Below are 23,264 nucleotides of genomic sequence, written 5' to 3'. Positions count from 1 at the left end.
TTCACTGTTCACAGTATGCAGAAGCATGGATTCAAAAATAGGGAATGAATTCAATCGTCACTTAGATTAATCGTTTTCAATTCTCGAATTTTTTCAGAGAGCACGATGAAACAATTGGATACGGAGATGTAGATGAAAGGGTGAGCAAAACTCTATTTCTCATATTCGAAAGCTTGAATAAATTGAAATAAACTTTGGTAGATTTCAATAAGTACCTTTTACGTAAAATGACGAAATAATTTACATTTTATATGAGATAGGACCACACATACACATAAAAGATGTTAATTAAAATATTGGAGATTAGTTATACTTTTGAATAAAAAATGAAGATATACTTACTGACAAAGAAACTGCAACACACAGAAGGAGCTGTTTAAATTTTGATTTTTTTTGTAAAACAAAGATAGTATAGAAAGAAGTGAATGATTGCATTTGGAGAAAAAAATCGTGAAGTTTTTTTTGTTACTTAAATATTGTAGTCGTTTTTTAAATTTTACAACAAACCAGCTGTTCGAGAAGATCCAAAGTCGATGTTTAGTTGTTGTTGAAATGCTTAGAGCACGTGTACGCGGAATTTATCGCCAGCTAAGTGAATTTGAAAGAGGTCGAATTATTGGTCTACGGGAGGCAGGGTAGTCATTTCGAGAAATCGCTAAATGTACGAACAGAAATCCAACAACTATAATGAGATGTTGTCAAGCGTGGTTTGATAATGCCCAAAATCGTAGAAGAGTAGGCACCGGACTTCGAAGGGGCACAAATGAAGTTCAAGATCGACGTCCAAGACTTATGGCCATAAAAGACTCGATCTTTGGTTGATGAGTAGTTAGGAGAACAAGGCCATCCTGTAACCGCCCGAACGATTAATCGCCGGATAAGGTCTTTTGGACTGCAGCATTATTGACCCCATTTTGTGTTACCTCTGACGGTTGAGCATCGCCGGCAACGATTACAGTGGTGCAGGTAACGTCAACATTTTTTTTCTGATGAATCTCGATTCTCCTTGGGTGCACATGATGAGCGAAGAAGGGTTAGAAACGTCGGGGAGAAAAACGTGAACCTCAGTTTGATGTTGAGCCTCATGCACACCGGACAGTTGGCGTTATGATATGGGGTGCTATTGCACCTGCAAGTAGGTCATTTTAAGTCTTTATTCGAGGTAACATGACAGCGCTGCGTTACCTTCAAGAAATAGTGGAGCCATATGTTCGCCCTTACCTTAACCGGTTCGAGAATCCAATATTTCAGCAAGATAATGCCCGACCACATGTTCCAGAGTTAGTTTAAGCGACCCACGTGAATATTTTGCCATGGCCGCCCAGATCCCCCGATCTTTCGCCCATAGAAGATGTTTGGGATATCATGGGTAGAAGGCTTGGAAATTTACCCCTGCCCCCACAGACTTTGGCGGCAGTACATGAAGTACAGGTAGCTTCTAGAAAAAGACCATCTTATTGCATCAATGTCGAGATGTGTTGGGGAGTGTATAGATAACCGCGGTGGCGAACATATTATTAACAAATTTTTTAAAAAAATTGTAAACCCTTCGTATTTTTCTCCAAATTTCAATTATTTACTACTGGCTATACTATCTATATTTTACCAAGAAAATTTTTAAATTTGAGCAGCTCCTTCTGGGTGTTTGCAGTTTCTTTTTCAGCCAGTATATTTCTCATATAAAATTAAGCCCACTTTGCCATGGAGGTATCTCGAATATTTTTGAAGTAAACGCAAAAAATGTATGCCTCTTTCTAAGGGTATAGCTTTCGAAGATCCACTTCGAAAATAATTTTTTAGATGAATCTATCATTATTTTACCACGTGCCATCCATCCTAGAAACTTTGACATACCTTATAAATAGTTCATATTATCTCCTTTAGAGATTACCTGGGTCAAAACAATTATTCTTTCAAATCACTAATTCTAATTGATCTTTATTAGATCGCAAAACCCACCCAAGCTACCGATTTAGAAGCAGCCCCCCCACTAAAAAAGGTTAGCATGAACAGATTGCTTGTTGAAAACGCTAAAGAGTAAGTTACATTACTTCTAGTTTTGAAAGAGTTTGAAGGAATCAAGTAAGTAATTCACACCAACGATCGTAAATGCTTGAATTAAATCAAAATTTTTTTTCTGATATCTTCTGTATATTGCACATTCCTTGCAAATTTAACTTCTTGTAGGGTCCAAACAATTTCATTTTTTATTACCATAGGCAAAATTGTGAAAGGTGAAGAGAATGTTGAGATGCGTTGCTTGCATATGATCAAATATTGCAACAACATGAATAATGCCAGAATAGTTTTCATGTATTCTGGGTTTGACTCATAAAGATACCTTTGATTTGAATGATTTCTGCTCGTTTTTCTATACAATTTTTGTATATAAGTCAGTTGGACTTTCAAGTGGTCATCTATTGAATTTATAAAACGTAATTGTAATTCTATAAATTCATCATTTATCAATATGAATCTTTCTTTTTCTCTTGTACTGAACGCTGTATTTTCTATTTTTTATGAAGAAGAGGAAAAGAATATACTGATCAAATTTCTTCAAATGATCCGACAAATCTTATACGTTCTCTTTTTATGTATGGAACTGAAAAATAGTTGCATACTAATGGTGTACAATGAGTTGAACAAATAGGGATCGACGATTTTTCTTTTGACTTTCTAATGACTCGAATATATCTTCCTTTTAAGATTTTATCGAAAAAGGGAAGTGCAGACGAGTTGAAGGAGTTTAAGAGAAAACAGAGCTCTATGCTAGATTTCGATTTTATAGCTGGAGAGGATAGTGAAATCGACTACTTGGAATTGAAAACACTACTAGATAAAACATTCAAAGCAGGTACGTGTTATTTTAGATCCTATTTTCAATTTTTAACAGGAATAGCCTAAGACTAAAAAATTTTAAATACTCTCACATAAGAAAAATGGATGTAAGCTTCCTCAGTTCTTGTATAGCCAATAAAAATAACGGATTAAAAAAAAGGGCAAGAATGAAAAGCGTTATAACATTACTATGATCGCCTTAGTGTTATCACACTAAGGCGAACAAGTGGATTAGTCTGAAAAACATTAATTATGTATTATTCTTTTGAAGTGATTTTATAGTCTATGAATTTTATGTCTTGTATCGATTAAAAACAGTTGCTTCGAAATATTAAGAGGAATAACCACCACGTGGTTTTTCGCGTATCAGTCAAACTTTGGTACCCATTCATTTCACCTCTGGCGCTCCTGCGATGACCAAACTTTGTATGGTGTACGCAGTTGTACCGGGGTTTTCACCATAATTTGACCCCCCCTTTAACTTTGTTACTAAAAGAGGTACAAAAAAATGTTTTCTACAAAAGTTTCACGAAATCGACTAGTGTTTTTTAAAATGATTTCACAAAACGAAATATATACAGAATGGGTAACATATTGATTGCAACTTCATTTTTTCAAATGGAACACCCTGTAAATTTTTCTATATTTGACTAGCTCTTTTTCCCTTGATTTCGAATATATAACATATGTTTGGCCTATCTCTCTTATTCTGAGTACCACATATTTTAAAATTTAAGAACCCCCTGGCATGCTCAGTAATCAGTTTTCAAAATGCCCTTTTTTGAGTTATCTCGTTGTCAACGATATGACATACGTTTTACACTATAAATTGGAATTGGATGATTTGGATGCAACTCCGTATATTCTCTCCTTGTAGCTTTCTTATTTTTATTGTTCTTCACATAAAGTGAAAATATTTCAAATAATGCAATTGTGTGAAAATCCATAAAAATGGGTGATTTTCAAGAAGAAATATCTCTAATTCCGTTTTGAACCGATCAGCCACGTGGTGATGTTCCCTCTTAATTCAAGTTTTGACAAGGAGAAATAGTTGATCAGTGACGTATAATCGTGATATAAAATCCATTTTTATAAATTTCGATTTCGATCATTTCGTCGTTTTGGATAAATGCATGAACTTTTGAAGCTTTAATTCATAAAAGTAAATTTCTCATTAAGCCTCACAACATGCGATTTAGATTTACTTACCTACATAAATGGAAAAATTGACAGAAGGTGAAGAAGGTGCCCAAACATCTGGAGGCAGTGATGTCCTCTGCAATTTGTACGATCTTTGCTGTGGTTTGATCAACAAAAATTCAGAAGCTGTCGAGAAAGCTAAGACAGTGCTGTTGAGCGGTATGATTGAGCGATGTGATGTGCATTATGCATGATTAAACAGGTTGAAGTGAAAATGTTATTATTCAAGTATGCGAATGACACTCGGTGTTAATCGCAATATTCTCTAAAAACTATCTATAAAGGCAATACCTCAGATTTCGAATGTACTATGTACTGAAGATATATATTGCGAATTGAAAATAGTTTGGCAAATAATGCTTGAATCAATATAAGGGTGACCCAGAATATTTTCCTTTCTTCTAAAAAAACATTGGTATGCCACTGAGATATTTCGAACTGAAAATCTCTCTTGCCTTTGTGTTTAATAATCCGCGGAAGTGCTCGCGAGCACTTTTGGAATTACTAAGCACCAAGACTTTTGTTAAAATGCTTCGATTACTAAGCACTGCTTTTAAAAAGTGCTCGGGAGCACACAAAGGGTTCGAGTGCTTTTGGAAGTACTAAGCACAATGCAGTGTTGCCGAACGTCTGAACTCAATATCGGTATAAATGACTGCGCAAAATCGGTGTATTTGGGGTAGAAATCGGTATAAGGAAGATTTTCACAAGAATATCAATATTTTAAATGAAACATAAATAAAAAAACATTTAATTATCTAATAATACATTTTCTTCTAACCAAAAATAACATAAAGTAAAAAATAAATAAAATTTCTTGACTAAAATCAAAATAGTTAGGTCCTGCTGTTCTTATCAATCTTTTTGAGTGCAATAAACCGGAAGTTGTTTCTGTTGAGAATCTGTTGCATTGACTCGTTTTCATGTGGTTTATGGCAGAAAAAATTCTTTCCACGTTTGCTGATGAATGAGGTAACGTAAAAATATCGAAAACGAATTTAGTTACAGTCGGAAAAGTGGAAGTGCTATCACCATCAGAGCCACTTCTTTCCAATATAACACAGTATCATCAGGAAAATCTTTGATTTTTTCTGTATTTCGCAAAGTTCTCCATTCTGTGTCGCATTTTTGAAAATCTTTCTCACTTATCAAACGGGGAAACAATCAGCATACTGGAATTACAGAGGCAGTTTTGTTATTCTTAACATTCGTGGCTTCAAAAATATTCAAGTCCTTTTTTTATTTTTTAATGGGAATCTAGTGATTATTTGTTGACAGGCCTGTATATGAAAATCCAAACACCTGACTTTGAAATTTTTTTTTGTTCTTTGTGAGATGTTCGTTTCCACTGAGAAGATAATTTGTAACAGCGGCATCATAAAAAAATTTTATTCCTGACCCTTAAACAGCAAAAAACTGTTATATATCGCCAATTTCTAAAAGTTTTGAATTGAATTGAAATTACCTACCGGCAAATGTTGTCGGTAACATTGAGTTAATCCTATAGAGTAATAAACATATATAAGCCAGAAATCCCAGAGTTACAAGTTTCTAGGAATTTCGAAAACCCCGTTGGTCTGTAACTTTCAGGTAATGAAGGCCCACGACCCTTGTGAATCTTAATTCATCTAAATCGAGCAAGATATGTTCATCTTATCTCTTCTCTATGCATCTTATTATAAAAAATAATTAAATTTTCGGTAAAAGATTCAATTTCGACATGATATCTATGAAATTGAAAAGACGGTATATATTTATCACCTTTCGGTATATCGGGAGAGTCAAAGCGGTATAAATACCGATAAATCGGTGTTTTCGGCAACACTGGCACAATGCTTAGCCACAGCACCGGCTGCGCACAAGCAATGTCAACTTCAGATGATGCGTCAACTGCGTTGATTTGACTCGAACACGACGTGATGCGCGCTTGTCATTCATGCGCCAATTGCACCTTTGAATATAGGTATGTAACAAGAATGAGGTTTTCAAGGGTGAAATTAGTGTTTTAATGAATGAACGCTCAAAAACTTCTGACTTTACGTCAGTGTTTCCCTTATTTTTTTTTTCAATATTTCGAACGGTTCTCACTGAGAAATAAATTGAATTCCTCAAAAACATCTGCTATCAACAAACAAATATTTGGATTTTCATACAAAATATAGAAAATTTCATGTCCCATTTGACAAGCGAAATTATTTTGTAAATATTTTTTTTCAATCCAGCAGTAGGTCTTTTCCTGAAAATCTAACTTTAAAGAGCAATGATGGCATTTATAAAAATTGATCATCCAATTCTTCGTCAGAACTTATTTGTTGAAAAACGTTTTCTATAGAACACCTAAATATTTTTATGTACACACATCGTCAAAAGTCATGATAACCACCCCCCCCCCCCTCCCTATCGACTTGTTGAATGTAACATGACAATGTGTTGGGTGTGGATTCTTCACTATCTCATCGCTTAAATGAAATAAGTAAACCAGTAGATGTTTTCATGAGACTACAGGTGTATTCGAAGTTAATCAGTATTCAGCGAATAACGAGTGTTGCAATATTGAGTAATTCCGTGGAAAATGCCGCGACATCCAATTTCTCAGTTTTACCAGGCAAGAATAGTAGCCCTACATCAAGAATCTTTGTCGAACCACCAGATTCCGCAACGTGTGAATATTCCACGGACTTCCGTAAGGCGCATAGAGGCTCTTTTCCAGGAAGTCGGCAGCGTTGCCCGGATACCAGTGCCTGGTTGACCCAGAGTACCATCTGCAAGGGTAGACCATTATTGCAAATTTACTAGAAGGAATCGAACGTTATCTGTAATCTGTGAGGGAAATAATCGAGTATGAGTATGTAATAGCCCTTCGAAGTAATCTTTTGAGGACCTATAGACGAGCAGTCTCAACCAGTACCATTAGGAGACGATTGCATTCCGCAAATTTAAGAGCAAGAAGATCGTTAAGAGTACCTCGGCTATCAACTGGACATAGAGCTACCCGTCGGCAAGACCACTAAGACTGGCTTTTACCACAATGGCGCAACATACTGTTTTCGGATGAGTCGCGATTCTGTGTGATAGTCGTTTAGAAATGAAAGAGTTTGGAGAGGTCCAGACAGACTAGAGTGACTTAATTTCGCCCAGGAAGTTGTGCCCTTCTAGGCGGATCAATAATGTGTTGGGGAGCTATAACGTTTGGTCGCCGTACCTCTCTTATTATCGTTGAACGATCAATGACTGATGGCATCTACGAAGAAAACATCATTGAACCAATCATTTTTCCTCTGCGCAACGAATTTGGGGATAATTTCATTTATCAGGATTATAACGCCCCACCATATCGCACATAAAGGGTTCTTAACAATCTTCAAGAGAATGAACTAGCCAGCAAACTCACCAAACATTAATCCAATTGAGCACGTATGGGATAACTTAGGGAGAGCAATATCCTATCGCCAAAACCCACCTCCAACTTTTCAGGAATTGAGTTTCATTAATGACTTGATTCGTCGGATGCCTAGGCGTAATGGGCTGTTAATTGAAAGAAGAATTGGTAATACGGATTATTGAATTTGGGTTTAGTTGTGGAAAAAACTATAATTAATCAAAAATAAATAATCGGCAAATTTAGATTTTTCCCAATTTTATTTTTTGCTCATCCTGCATAAAGCAGAGTAGATTAGATTTAGATTTATTTAAAGGTTTCGTTTCACTGCGACCTAATGGTCTATTGTGCCCCCCATCAGAGCTATTCTCTCCATAATGTGATTTACAGCTCGCCTTCTAGTTCCAGAGTTCTAATGAACTCCAATATCTGGGATGGCTTCAATGAGGCTAATTCCTCGCTTCTACAAGTTTCATGCCCAAAGCAGGTTTTGCGTTGGCTAGCGATGGCAAGGTATTCCGCCACCAGGTGATCCGGAGTTCCCTCCCCCCCCACAGAATCTGCACTCGTCATTTTCTGTTAGACCTATTCTCAAGAGGTGTTTCCTAAGGCGAAAATGCCCTGTGAGGAATCCAGTGAGGAGGTGTAGCTTATTTTTACTAAAATCCAGATACTTTTTGGATCTCGTAGAGTCAAAGTTTCGAGGAAACTTTTTGGAGTGATCCAAACCAGGAAGATTGCTCCAGAGTTTTTCTCTTTCGGTTTCTTCCTTCTCCAGAAACTCTTTCTTGTAGGTACATTTGTCTACGCTACAGAAAGGTTCCGGGCCGATGAAAGGTGTTTGTGCTCCTTTTCTAGCAAGTTTGTTGGCCTCTTCAGTAACAGAGTGACAAACAAAGATTTTATATCAAATATATTGCAGTTGAAATAGAGGAAAATATTCATCTCATTTCCAGAACATAGATTGTTTATTTCTTGAGAAATGTAGGGGGGCAAGACGTTTGACGATGTTTGTATAATTGGTTATGCAGTACCAAAATAGATATTGAACCTGTCTTATTGTTTTAACCTGTTAACAATACTTCAACCTGTTTCTATATGTTGCATGATTTGTGTAAGAGAATGATGGCACAATGGTTAATAACATTGATTACTCCTACGATATCTTCACTAAATAATGAAGAAGGTCTCTTCTATTGCACGAACTCAACACAGCTTTCTTGAAGTCCAAATGTCTTTAACGCATATATAAATGCTTAAGTTTGTGTAACATGCTGAATCTGGCGTTGAATATGTCACCCCATTATCTTGACATTGTTGAAAAGTAGGTACGGTACCTACGGCCATACTGGCTTTTCGTCGATCAAGTTTTCACAAATAACGAAATTTTGTTTAACATCTTTATGTAGGTATAGTTGTGTGAATTCAAAATTATTATATTTTTCTGTAGAAACTATCTTCGAACATTGGAAGAAGAGAGATTTAAGGTATACCTCTGAATTCACACAAATGGATTATTGTTAATTAATTAATTATTAATTCGATTGTTTCCATTATTTGTCTCTCGGTTAAAATTCTATTTTACCCTAATTTATGACTTTGAAAAGCAGTGGAAAAGAATAAATATTTTGCTCTGAGAAATGCTGTAAATGCATATTAGATTTTTATTTCTTTTATCTCATGGGATATCCAAATAAGTGGTAAAAATGAAATAAGTAGGTAGAAAAATTAAATATTATGTTTGTTTTTAAATTGAAACACAGTTTTTTTCATATCTCTAAAAATAATTAATATGAAAATAGATAGATGTGCTTGCTTGGACATCGCGGTAAAAAGTATTGTATTTAGTATATTAAGTTGAAAATATTCATCCTTGGACGATTTAAAGAGCTTTTTATTAGAAGGATATACTAACACTATTGAAAATAAACCAAAGGATCAAATAAAGGAACTATTTCAAAAACTGAACACATGAACAATTGAAATATGAAAAAGTGCAATGTAAAACTATGAAACTCGAGGATTAAATTAAATGATATAATCTTCCCCCCCCAAAGGTAAAAGTCCATAGACATCAGGTTAGGCGTCCTAGCCGGCAACCTGTTGGGCCTTCGAATATGACTCCAAAAAAATATCAAGTGTGCTATATTTTTGGAATGGTAATTTTAAGTTCTATTGAAATATGTAGAAAGATATGTTGTTGTGTACTCATTTGAAGAATAAATTTCATAGCGATATCTCATAAAATATTGGTTTGCTCTAAATTCGATTAACGTTATTGAATTCTACGTAAAAACAGAATGATTACACAGAAATAAAAAATTTCAATAGAAAAGTTTTACAGCAATATTTTAAAAATGAACATTTTCGAAAAACACCAGGTAATTATGTAACTCTATAGAGTTGCGGTTTTCGCCAATGAGATTCTCATAAAAATTGGCCTTCAGCTACCGACATCAGTTTCGTCTATCTAGTATAGAAATAGGATTGTCCAATTTGGCCCAACCTGTACATGCTAACGCCTTCTGCTTGAGATATTCCTCGTAACATTATTCTTAACGTTATTGTCTTCATTTTAGAATTGAAAGGAGGGACCTTTTCGAAAGAGGTATGCAGATGTATGGTGGCTATGTTGGACTACAATTTTTCGGGAAAATTAGATAAAGACGAGTTTGCTGTACTGTGGGAGCTTTTGATAACATGGAGGGTAAGGAATATAATTATAATAATAATAAACGCCTTTAATAGATAGATGCATAGCTATCCAGGGGTGAAGTCTAGCAATGCTGTTCAATTTAATCCCCCGAGGATATAAAAATATAATAACATGATTCGAATTGAATAATCACATGACGAAATGAATATTCTAAGACTAAAAAAGTAATTAAGAAAAAAAAAACATAACCAAATGAGAATTTTGAAAAGAGAAACATGAAATTCAAGGAAACGGCCTCTCGGGTCACTTAGTTATAAAACTAATACGATTACGAAGGAAAGATCTATGGGCATAGTTTATTAAAAACACAGAAACAATCTTTTGATAGCAAGTTTAAAGTTTATATGAGGAAAGCGTTCTAAGGGAAGGAGGTATTTAATTATATTGAATAAAGGCGTTGTAGTTGAACGATTTTTCAAAACCAGATGTGAAATGTCTGGGAATGTGCAGACTTGATACATATCTGAGAGAACGATCAGCTAAGTCACCTCTAAAATTCAAAAGAAGGCGAAGATTAAAAGGTTCTCCAGTGTCAAGCACCTTATGTACCAAATTAAGTAAGTGAACCTTTACCCTGTTCTCCATTCTCATCCGGCCAAGTTCGTATATTTTTTGAGATATGTTGAGGGAAAACTTCGGTAGATCAAAAATGAATCTGCAACAAAAGTTTTGTAACTTTTGAATTCGTCGAGACATAAACCATACCTACACAAAGTCACCATAATTAAAGTGGGACAGTACAGGTAATTGGATTAACTTTAAACGAAGACCTGGGCTGAGAAATTCACGATTGAAATGAAGGAGTTTCAAAGCTGCGAAAGACTTCTTCAATAGGGAAGTCTCATGATCGCTGAACTTGAGCTTGTGGTCAAATAAGTAAACCCAAATTTTTTGCACCCTCCACAATAGGAACAAGTTCCATCGATTGATATATTAAAATTTGTTTTGAGAAACTTTATACGCTCTTTTGGGCCACAAAAGGAGATTTATCTGAATTCAATTTCATATTGTGTGCAGTGCACCATTAATATATTCGCTCAACATCACTCGAAATTCTATCGGCTGCATCCAAATAATCTTCATGTAGAAAACCCTGATATAACTATGTGTCATCGGCATAATAATGAATGTTGCAAAATGAATAATTCGTGAATAAGTCAGATGTATAAATTATAAATGAAAGAGGTCCAAGGATGGATCCCTGAGGTAGACCAGCAGACGTTTGTTATCCAACCGCACTCGTTGAGAGCGCTCGGACAAATAAGTTTCAAACAACCTGAGAGCACTCTGATCAAAGCCGTAATTTTCCAATTTAGACGAAAGAAGTTTACGACCTAAAGTATCAAAGGCCTTGCTGAAGTCTAAAAGTATCGAAGCAACCAAGTACCCCTTATCTTTTAGTGAAAAATATCAGAAATCACATCAGATAAAGCAGAGTAGTAATGATATCTAAATTGTATATGTTTTAATTTGTAGAAAGCATTTCTGTTATTCGATATCGACAATTCTGGATCGTTATCTGGATTCGAGTTGAGGAATGCTCTCAGTGCTGCTGGTTACAAATTGACCAATCATGTCCTGAATATCATGATGCATCGTTATGGAAACGAGAAGACCGAGCTTAGTATTGACGCCTTTTTGCTCTGTGCAGTCAGGCTGAAAACTATGATAGGTATGTGGACTGTCTCCAAATCTTCCTTCTTGAGTTTATTATTTCGATTTTACAGATAAATTCGAACATAGACAGAGGGAAAATGTTCTGGTCATGTCTAAAGAAGAGTGGATAGAAACAACGCTTTATTGCTGATCCTGAGGAAGTAAAGCTGATATTGAATTCGCGTTATCCTGCCAATAATATATTTTTAAGATTCAAGAGAGAATGTTACTATAATACCAAAGTTTTGAAATTCCAATACGTAAAACTTATATTAATGTATTTTCATCTATCTATACACTATATTTACTTTGAAAGAGATCATATATACGATATTTCAATTTAGGTATCTTTTTCATTCGGTTTTTACCCTATATCATTCGATGGGATAGAAGAAACCTAGTCAACGTACACAAAAAATAAGTAATCAGTATTCACATAGGTAGGTACCCTTTTATAGCAATTCGAGACATAAATGGAAACTTATTCATGATGATTCAAAATATAGTATAGAGTAGGTACAGGTGCATACTAAGTCATCATTTCAATTTCTACAATTGACATTAAGGTAAGGTGGAAGTTTTCTTCGGAAATTTATTTTTTAATGCTTGGATTTGAGAAACTGTACGCAAATGCAATTCCATCCATTACCTGATTGAGTATTGAAGGTATTCTGTATCGTAACGTAATGTTCAAATATAAGTCAAATTAGCCGATTTTAATAAGCAGACTTTATTTCAACTGAGTTGAACTCAAAGTTGAATATATATTTATATTCTATTTGTTTCAAAGTTACAGGTTGTGCTTATGGACGTTTCTTTCTATCTAATAGCATAGTATAAGGAAAGGATAGTAAGCCAGTGTAGTACTTTTTTCGATTTTGTTGATGTTGAGCGCCATCTAGTTGCACTTAAGTTTAACCTCGAATTTTACTGTCAAAAATTGGTCCGTAAAGTGGAGCCCTCTGAAAAAATTGGTGTTATTTTGAAGAACTAAAATATTTGAAATAGAGTGGTTAGAAGATTTCTATATTTTGATATTTTTTCTGCTCTGTAATAAGAATTTACGCCAGTGGCGTGTATTTAGGATAAACAAATACAATGCCATTCCTTATACTATGCTAATAGGTACATGTAGGTATCGATCGCGTACAGTAAGTACTGTGGTTGGAGATCGCATTGGAGATATTGACATAAAGTTCTGTTGCATGACCACCTATTTGGCCTGATCCCAATCTCCTCAATTTTTATTTATGGTGAAACATGAATAATTCAGTAGATATATGCGCAAACAAAATGAACAGGCACAAGCCTACATTCAGCAAAATATATTGATTGAATATACTCGTATTATTTATATAAATATTATTAATTATGAATATTTTTTGAATAAAATAATTTCTGATGGAATTTAGGGGTGTTTTCAATGACCTGACAATGATATTCATAGACTCACTCACGTTTACTTTACTTTGAAACAAATTAATTTGGAAGTTTAGCATTTTCTCTCTAGAAAAGAAGCCTTCTTTGCACTTTGTATACGAATGAATGCTCGGAATTTAGTTAACTATCAATGGTGTAGACTGTAGAGCTACCCAATTTTGCGTCATTTCTGTTTATTTGATATTTTGACACTGGTTAACAGATAAATACCGTTGGTTTTGAACTGCGTTTTGAGTTCTTGAAAATTTCAAATTGTTGCCTAATGTAATAATTCTCTTCTTTATCGAACACCAAATTTTGTATTGTTTCATATAATACCTTGAAATTTGAATCACATGCATCATGATTAGGTACACCAGTGACAATAGCGCTCATTCCTACAATAACTAATAATAATACAATAACTAAGGTACCAGTCGTTTTCATTATTGTGAATAGGGTTTTCTTTTCACATTACGAAAACTTCAATCAATTTATTTTCGTTACTTAAATGATATCATTTTTCAATTATTTCAAGGTATGATATTAAACTGAAGAAATCTCCTTTTCCTAGCATTCAGATCACAACAGTTCCATACATAACCTATAGATGGCGATACCTACTACATTAATATAAGAAATAAGTCTATTAGAAAATGGGAATATTGGAAAATGTATTCATTTTGATGATTAGAAAAAAATATTTCTGTTTGAGGAGATTGTTAAGAAGGAATATTCCACAGTTATGCATCCGTAGTTATTTTTTTTTCTGAAAAAAACTTTCTCTCTTTCCCCTTTGAAAAACACCAATTCTCCCTATATCTCTAAAATGATAATTAATTTCTATAATCTATTATGAGTTGATACTCACAATTTTTTATTCTATTTTAAAAAATAAAAATTATTGAAAAAAAATTTAAATTTTTTTGAATATTTCGAACAGAAACCAAGATATAGCGAAATATTTGAAACAGTCATTTTTCAGAAACCTATATGTTAACTCTCGAACGAATTTTATATCAATGATCTGCTTTCTGATATCTTTTTATTCCGGAAAAAGCGGTCCTTGAAGATTGTTTCTCAGCTGTACCTGCCCATTGTTTATTTGATTCCTTCATTGATATTGTCAGTTTGTTGATCATCTTTTTCTTTCTGTTTCACAGATTGGTCCAGGCTTGATGTTTAATGATCGGATCCGGAACTAAAAAAGTTAGAGAAAAATGTATGACACGGTTCCCAGCTCTGTTTTTTTTCAAGAATTGAAAAAAACGAGTTAAAAAAATCAAAATTTTCCATTTTCATCAAACCATCATAACTTCCATATTCTTGGTCCAATTGCTGATATACCAAAACATCATTGAACTGAAAATTTTACTTATAATCTGCTGCTTATGCTGGGAAGAATTAATTTTTTCCATTAGAAAAAAAAAATAACATTGTATTATAACTCAAAAACTGATAGGATACTGTTTTTCTCAGAATAACCAATAGATTCTATGGATTTTTTCACGCTCATATTAATAAATGATTACTTATTGCCGTATTAGGTACTACCTATCCACCTCATAATTGATTTTGTTCATTAGCGATAGCATCAGAAATTGACTGATGAAAATGGAAAATTCCCATTTTTGCTCATATTTAGAAAATGGAAGAAAAAGACGCGTTTTTCAATTCATTTTGCTGTTCGAAAAATACAGTGCGAGTTAAAATTTTGGAACAAATTCATTTTCTCAGAAGAAAAATATTTGGCAACAAAATTCTGAAACAGGTCAATTTTTGTTTCACTTTTACCAAATTTTTATGCATTTTTGAATGATTTTTGTGGTACCTACCCTGTGTCATCCCCATCAACCCTTTAAATTTTTTTAATAGGGAAAGTGGGTCATGTGGTACTTTTTTGGCAATGTTTTTGTATCTGCTTCACAGGCATGCAGAAGTTTCCAAGAAAAATGTTCTTTTTTGAAAAATTAGTTAGTCCAAATAGGTTTTCAGTATGTGCACTTTGTCATGGCTCATTTACTTTGAGACGATGGTACCTGATGAAAATTGTCACCGAATGAAAGTCGACCATTACAGTTTTGTTCGTGCACAAATTACAACCCTTTTCAACCCCCCTCATGTGAAAAATTAGAATGTTTGAAACACTGCGCTTCAGTTATGATCTTAAGTATGTATGTTATTATCACGTTTCTACTGAAGTTGAAGGGGTTGAATATTGTGCATGAACAAAACTATAATGGTCAACTTTCATTCGGTGACAAATTTCATCAGGTACCATCGTCTCAAAGTAAATGATCCATGAAAAAGTGCACATACTGAAAACCTCTTTGAATTAACAAATTTTTCAAAATTAATTTTTTTCTTGAAAATTTCTTCAAGCCTGTAAAAAAGATACAAAAACCTTGCCAAAAAATACCACATGATCCACTTTTCTTATTCAAAAAATTTAGGGGGTTGATGGAGATGGCACAGGGTGCCACGAAAATGCATAAAATGCATAAAAATTTGGTAAAAGTGAAACAAAATTGACCTGTTTCAGGCTTCCGTTGCTAAATATTTTTCTTCTGAGAAAATGAATTTGTTCCATAATTTTGACGCGCAATATACATGGTGTTTCCTAAACATGCGGCAAAAATTCAGGGGGTTGTTCCTTGGACTATTCTAAGAATATTTTGTCCTTTGATGATTTTTGAAAAACCTATTTGTTTCGAAGATATAGGGGAAACAAAATTTCAGATAATAACATTTTATTATGAAAAATTACATGAAAATTCAACTCAACCTACAAAAACTGTTGAAAATGACCACCTCTAGCCAGCATACAAGCATCCAATCTTCTCCTCATTGACTGCCGAACCCTTTCAAAAACACCAGGATCATTTCTTATTAAGTTACACCCACCAAACGAATTCAAATGAAAACCGTGTTTAATCTGTATTCCTTTACCATCTGCACTTATCAATTTTTAGTCAAAAAACTGGGCGTTTTTAGTAATTGGAATGTTGTTAAACAAATTTAAAAATAAATTGTACCTACTTAGTAAACACAGTGCGGTACGCATTTTTATATAAACTATTATTAATTTCAAAAATATGAAAAATGTTGTTCGCCCTGTATCTTCGAAACAAAGAGGTTTTTCAAAAATCATCCAAGGACAAAACATGCTTAAAATAGTCCAAGGAACAACCCCCTGAATTTTTGCCGCATGTTTAGGAAACACCCTGTATATTACTATCTCAACAACTTCTGCTGTTTCAGAGGTACTACGTTAGACGTCGAATTTGATTGTACAGGACAATCATGTTTTTCTTCGAGAAATTTTCATGTCAATTTGTCTTGATTTCGAAGAATAAAAACCATTTCTTGAACTCAAGTCAAAGGTCAAGTAATTTGCAATTTTGCAACTTTTTATGGTGAAAGGATTATTGTATTTCTGGAAGAGACTCAATGCATATAGGTGCTTAAATACAGGGCCGGCGTTATGCCCGCCACTCACGAAGCGTTTCTTCCAGCGTTTGGTAGCTAGCGTCGAAGAGATTCCAGTCAGACAGCTCGGGACACGGCCGTACGACTGTAAATCAGAGTATGAACTTGACTGCCCGACTGGAATCTCTTCGACGCTAGCTACCAAACGCTGGAAGAAACGCTTCGTGAGTGGCGGGCATTAGGGGTGAAACAGTAGAGCGACGGTTTCAGGCGCCCCTCTTAGAGGGATGGCAATTCGGTCCAGTTTGCTAACCTTTATGTATTTCACAAAGATGAAAAACAACACCTTGCTTTCGAATTATTTAGCCGATGTTTACCTACACATTCAACAAATGGAAAATTCCTACGATTTTGCTTTCGGAACTAGTTACCGTTAAATGCCAAATGTTGTGGTGTAATATCATTCTTCGATCGTACGCAGTGTCATGTGGATGTGAAAATCAGATACCTCAGATTCCTCATTCATTAGAATTTTTTTTACGCACTATTGCGAGATTCTTCATCGGAAGAAGAAATTTCTGTATTATCATTGGAGCAGTCGCTGTTTTTTTTTCTTTGGGAGGAGGTTTGGCTTGGTTTGTGGTTATGACGGAGGTCGGAGTTCAAGTTGTTATTGATACTTTTCACAAGGGGCGCCAAAACATTTTTTTTCAGGCTCCAAAATTACTCGCGCCGGACATGCTTCCATATTCTATTATAGGCGAAGGTCATATACATTCGCATATAAAAATCTTTATTCTAATTCAGTTTCGAATAAGTATGTTGATAATATTTCTACATAGGTACCCATTCATTTATCCGCAATAATTGCAGAATTATGTTAATAAAAGATTTTAGAGATACTATTATCACTGAATTATCTCGGTCCAAACACGAAATAAAAATGAGTTTAATTGAGAGAATAAATTGTAGAAATACTTATTAGAAAGTGAAAAATAGGAAATAGTTCCATTTATATTTTGATATATTCACAATAGAGATTTCAGATGGATAAATTAATTTCATGCTTGACTGCTTCTCCCTTATGAATTATTACTTGGAAATTATACGAATCCTATAACAGTTTCAATTCTTTCGCCTTGTGTTTTAATTGTACCTAATAAACATTTGTGTTTAATGAAATTCCTAAAAAGCGATTAGATGGAATATACATATATGTTGTTAAAATTTTGCCTCTGAAAGTGTATCAATAGATACAAATTTCATTCAATTAGCAAGTGCCTATAAGTAGGTACCTTTTTCTGAGAGATGATATCCGAATGCACAATATGAGTAGGACTAACTATTAGGAGCATTTCCCTAAGATTAATTTCTTTCAAATTCTCTAATCGACAGGTAATAATCGGTTCATTTTTTTGAACTTTGAAATTGTCATAACTACACAGAGCTAAAACAACAGGAATAAATGAATAATCATATTGAGGTATAGGTACGTATCAACGTATCCGATTTGAAGGTTTCTACTTATTTTTATTATCAAATCGTCACGACCGTTTATGAAAAATTACCGCACGACTCTGATTGAGAACATCATTTGAAATTTGATGCCTACGCGGTGTATAGTGATTGATTTATGATCCCACATTTGTATAAATAGATACCCAACTATTCAAGATGTAAAAAATTCTTATGATTGCAGAAATCTCTATTGCCAATATACATAATGATGATTTTTACACTTTGATAACAATGCAGATGTTCAGGTGCGGCATAATATTGAAGAATTCACACTGATAAAACCTATGAACTCAAAAAATAATATATACCAAGCAAAAGTATGAAAATATGATACCTAAATCCGGAAAAAGGAATCTCGCCGACGCAGCACTTTTTTTCATCATATTTGTTCTTGAAACTTTTTTGTTGTTTAGTTCACAATATCGGAGAAAAGCTGATTCCATACAATAAACACTTGATTTCGGACAATAACTAGACTACTATGTAAACTACTTCCATACGTGACCAAGCAGCTAAGTGCACCACACCAAATCAACAAAATTCTATAAAAAATCGTCAATATATTTTTCTGAAATCGTTCCAAATTGCCTTCTTTTTCGGAGCGAATTCAGACCACTGATCTGTAGTCCGTTGAGGAATTATTGGCATCCCGGGCGGCTGTGGAAAATCGAAATCAATTTGGTATTGGTTCATACAGTAATATTTTGAATTGCAGACTTCGGGTTGGTATTGGAAATGTCATTGACAGAAGATTGAATTTAGTCCACTTGGTTCACTATTGGTTTTGATCCAAGAAATTGTGAATCTTAATTGTATCAATTTTGAATATCCATTAGTTGATTTGAATATTTCTCCCAGTGTTGTTGGAAGAATTTCAGAGAAAAAAGAAGAAGGCAAGAAGACTGGATTATTAGTGGAAGAAAACTTGTGCAATATGATTTCACCTTCAAAGAAACATTGAATGGTTGTATTGTTACAAATATCAAAAGCAAACAACGTCTGGATAGCATTTGAACTGAACGAAAATCACCTGGATTTCCATCAATCAAAGACAATATCGCATAAAATTACAAGTTCGAAACAGTTGATCAAATGAAAATTATTAATGATAATCAGAAAAATATAGTGGATAGAGTACGATTTTATGGTAAATACAGGGAATACTTGCAACAATATGTGAGATTCATTCATCTGGATGAAACTTGGATACTTGTAAATGGCAGTCTTATTGAACAGTGGACTCTTGAAAGAAAAAACCGAAAGGTTTGCCAAATATATTCAAGGGTAAAGATAGAAGGTACACTATTTTGTATGCTGGTAAAAATTGATGGACTTTTACCTGGATGTTTTGACAGTGGTGATCATAAGGATTACCATTAACCTATCAATGAAGAATTATTTCATAACTGGTTAGTTCACAGCTTAGATGATGAATTTCAAAAATTCTCTGGAGAATGACCAAAGGATTTTTGAGGAATATCGACAAAAATGGTGGAACAGATAACAAAGCTGATATCAAGCTATATATAAATAATAATAATAATAATCAATAAACAAAGTCTTGGCATTGCATCTACGGTTTATCTATATTCTATTTCGATCTTTAATATTGTTATATCGGTTTCTTCTTACAATTCGTTACAATGTTACAATTATGAAAATAATAGGCCCTAAAATGTACCTTTGCGGGACTCCACATAATATGTACAATATGTGGACATCATATTATTCCAATATAGTTTCTGGATCCTTTTCTGCAAGTATGATTCCAACAACTTGAGCCTACTACTACTAAGCTTTCAATTTCTTAAGCAAATTTGCATGTGACACCGCTTCTAAAGCTTTGCTTAGGTCGAAGTTCAACACTTCTTGATACTCTCCACTATCCGCAGCCTCTTTGATTCTGTATTTAATAGAGCTGTAGTGGTACGATTTTTTGACCTTTTCAATAGATTCCATGCGGGATTTAATGCAAGATATTCTTTTTCTCTATTCATTTCAAGATTCTATCTTTAATTTTTATATTTATATTTATTGTATTCTGAAAAATTCCTATGAATCAATATTTCATATAAATGTTTGTAAACATGAGAATAGCAAATGGGTATCTATAGAAAAACACCCAAAAATTATCCTCATTATGAATAGAATATGAATGCATAATCATATACATCGGCAAGATGCAAACTTTAGATATTGCTAGGTTTTGTGTGCGCTCTCAATGAGGATACAGTTGGTTTCTTGGGTTGGCCTTTTTTGACGCCATACCGTTTTTAAAAAGAAATATACATCAACTCTGTAACTTTTGGATGTTGAATAGTGAATCATAATAATGATTTCCTATATCTCTCATCATCTCAGTTAATTTGTCACTCTCCTCATCTTGAAACCCACTCAATATCAATAATCGACCCCTCCCCAATTCATTCATGGCCTAGACCCATAGAGACTCATAAATAATCTGCTTCTCATTCATTATTCTCTTATCAGACCCCATTCAGTCGTTGCTAGGTTACGCAGTTGCACACAGCCGGTAACTCATAGCAACCGTTGTTCTCAGCCAACGATTGGCGGTGATTTCTGTCCAATCGTATGAGTGACATTTCCCTAGGCAGTATAAATAGTCATGAATTATGCTATTCACAAAATCATAAAGTATAATGACGGCGTATTAGCGATGAAGTCGCCATTGAAATTTGCTAACCTTGATGGTTTCGATAGGTTTATCAGCGATAGAAATCGGTGCACATTTGCATTTGGATCCGTAGAGATAATTATTTAATGAAGATGATAAAGGAGAACAGCCAATGGAAATCGGGTGTTGAATTTTTGTTATGGCTGTTTGACTGTTGAACGAATTCAAGAAACTTTCTTATTTAAATATCCATTGTGACAAAATTGTTCTCTAAGACTCTTTTAAAACCTATTCCTAGATTGCACTTTCAATGTGTCTCACCCTATATATCTGGAGATTCCAAATCATTACTGATACTGAATGAATACTGAATATGTCTCCGAAGTATTTCTACTAGGTAAAATGTTTTATATACAGGGTATTTTCAACAGATGGTAGGATTCATCACACAAACCATTTCACCATAAATCGCCTTTTCAGAATAATCGATGAAATAGGCATTAATACGACCCAATAACCCCATGGGTTATTTTTGACAGAACAAAGAACATGTGTTCATTCCACGATAAAGAGCTAGATGTTGAACTGTTTCAGCCGTTATACCCACTAATTGGTAGATAGTTGATCATGATCTAAACAAGGTTTATATAGTTTTATGTTTTCACTACCAATAATATTCAATTTGAGGATGATATTATGGAACCGCGCAGTTTCGAACTTACATATTTCATCATCAGACACAAAACTTGTTTTAATCAGCTAGACAGGGTAGGCGGTTGCCTATATAGGGAGCCAGAACTCAAGGGCGACATCTCAGCTCAATAAAAAAAATCACGTTGAGAAATTCAAATGGAAGTTTGAATATCCACTTTCAATTGTTAATATTTCCTGGGAACTATTACTTTGATGAGTTTCGCTCTTCGGACAGAAAATGATTGTTTTCAAAAACTCACCAATAACATTGATCCAGGTAAAGCAGTCTTTCAAATTTTCACAGTGAGTGAAAAGCAAAAAAAAAAATTGAATTTCAGAAGATGGAAATTTTAATTCAGAATAGTATTCAGAAACGGTAATATGTATTTTAGAATAGCATTTCAGAAAACAAAAAAATAATTCCAGAAAATATAAATTGGAATTCAGATTTCATAATTTGAAATTCAGAAAAAGGAAATTGTAATTCAGAATTGGTTCCATGTATTTCAGAATAAATAAAAAAGACTAGCCATATCCATTATTATTACTGAATCGGAGTTGTTGTAGCTCTGTTAGCTTTCCTGGAACTGCGTCCAAATCGATATTTTGATCTTAACCCAAGCTATTCATACAAACCCAAGGAGGCCGTAGATACTGTGAACGAAATTGATGACATTTTTGGGAGCCTTGCCTGTTACTTTGTGAGTATCCAGAACTGACTTTCCCATATAATAGATTCTTAAGGATCAACCCCGGACATTTGCACACTATGTGTTAGGTTGTTTCTACTTCCTTTCCAGAGAGCCTGCAAATCTCATCTGCTGACTAACCCATGCGGTACAAAAGGTATTTGCACCGACAGTATCCCTCCATAACCCGAAGCTCAGCTCGTGGTAGCTTCAAGAGCGTCCTGGTATAGGTCGGTGAAAGGACCACAAATTCCTTTGCCTTAGCAAGACCAGAGAGTTATTCTATTGTTCAACTCCCATTGCTGCTCCCGTTTGCCTTATATTGGTCTTTTCCAGATACGCAGAAAGACCCAAGACCAACAGGTCTCTTTCTGCAAGTTCATCGGCTTTTTCATTTCCTCCAATGTCACAATGCCCCTGTAACCATGTCTATGTAATATCTGTGTTGCATATTGTACTAGGTATTTCACATTCGTTGCTGTTCTGAATTACATATTACCTTATCTGAAATTGAATTGATAAATTCTGAGATACAATTTTCCTTTTTTGAAATACAATTTACTGTTTCTTAAATTCCATTTACTAATTCGAATTTCAACTTTGATATTCTGGATTCCAACTTCCTAATCTGAATTTCAATTTCATTTTTTTGGAATTAAATTAACTATTCTGAAATACATGTTCCCTTTTTTGATGAAATTGAACTTTATTTTTCTGAACAACAATTAGAAAAGGTGTAGTATAATAATTAACAACAATATAGGTAACCTATGAGAGTTGTGGTTATCTTCTTATTAGATATTTTTCTTCTCAAACAGACCAATCTCCAACCCCTGGTTGAGAGAGTCTAAATATGGGCTCAGCCTGAGAGCTATGTACCCAATCTCAGTAGTATATAATGTCAGCTTTATCCTGGTCTTGGTGCAACAGGCGTCGTGGAGATCCAAGCCCAGGACTGGTTTTCTAAGAGTTATTTCAATAAGTTTGAGAAATCAAAAAAAAAAGGAAATTGCTCTGATTGAAGAATTCTATAAGCATTGAGTATGAAGCAAAATGGTCAGAATGAGCAATATAGGAAAGAAACAGGGGAAG

At 34.2% G+C, this 23,264-nt stretch overlaps 1 protein-coding gene across 6 annotated transcripts in view; it reads left to right on the top strand.

Moving 5' to 3' along the window:
• LOC123674229 (calpain-A-like) overlaps nucleotides 1–12,132 on the top strand; it is a 52,523-nt gene extending 40,391 nt beyond the window's left edge. For 4 of the 6 annotated variants that reach the window (XM_045609162.1, XM_045609161.1, XM_045609157.1 and 1 more), the window contains 7 exons: nucleotides 98–140; nucleotides 1,946–1,999; nucleotides 2,707–2,854; nucleotides 4,072–4,197; nucleotides 9,997–10,124; nucleotides 11,610–11,805; nucleotides 11,861–12,132. In XM_045609162.1, coding sequence (XP_045465118.1) covers nucleotides 98–140; nucleotides 1,946–1,999; nucleotides 2,707–2,854; nucleotides 4,072–4,197; nucleotides 9,997–10,124; nucleotides 11,610–11,805; nucleotides 11,861–11,940 — 775 coding nt within the window. In that variant the 3' untranslated portion in view covers nucleotides 11,941–12,132. The remainder of the gene's footprint in view (nucleotides 1–97; nucleotides 141–1,945; nucleotides 2,000–2,706; nucleotides 2,855–4,071; nucleotides 4,198–9,996; nucleotides 10,125–11,609; nucleotides 11,806–11,860) is intronic. The other 2 variants (XM_045609158.1, XM_045609159.1) reach the window with 2 other exon arrangements.
• Nucleotides 12,133–23,264: the final 11,132 nt, after the last annotated feature.

The sequence above is a fragment of the Harmonia axyridis genome, chromosome 2 (assembly GCF_914767665.1).
Source record: "Harmonia axyridis chromosome 2, icHarAxyr1.1, whole genome shotgun sequence".
Classification (NCBI taxonomy): Eukaryota; Metazoa; Arthropoda; class Insecta; order Coleoptera; family Coccinellidae; genus Harmonia; species Harmonia axyridis.
This window is presented reverse-complemented; position numbering and strand designations above follow the sequence as displayed.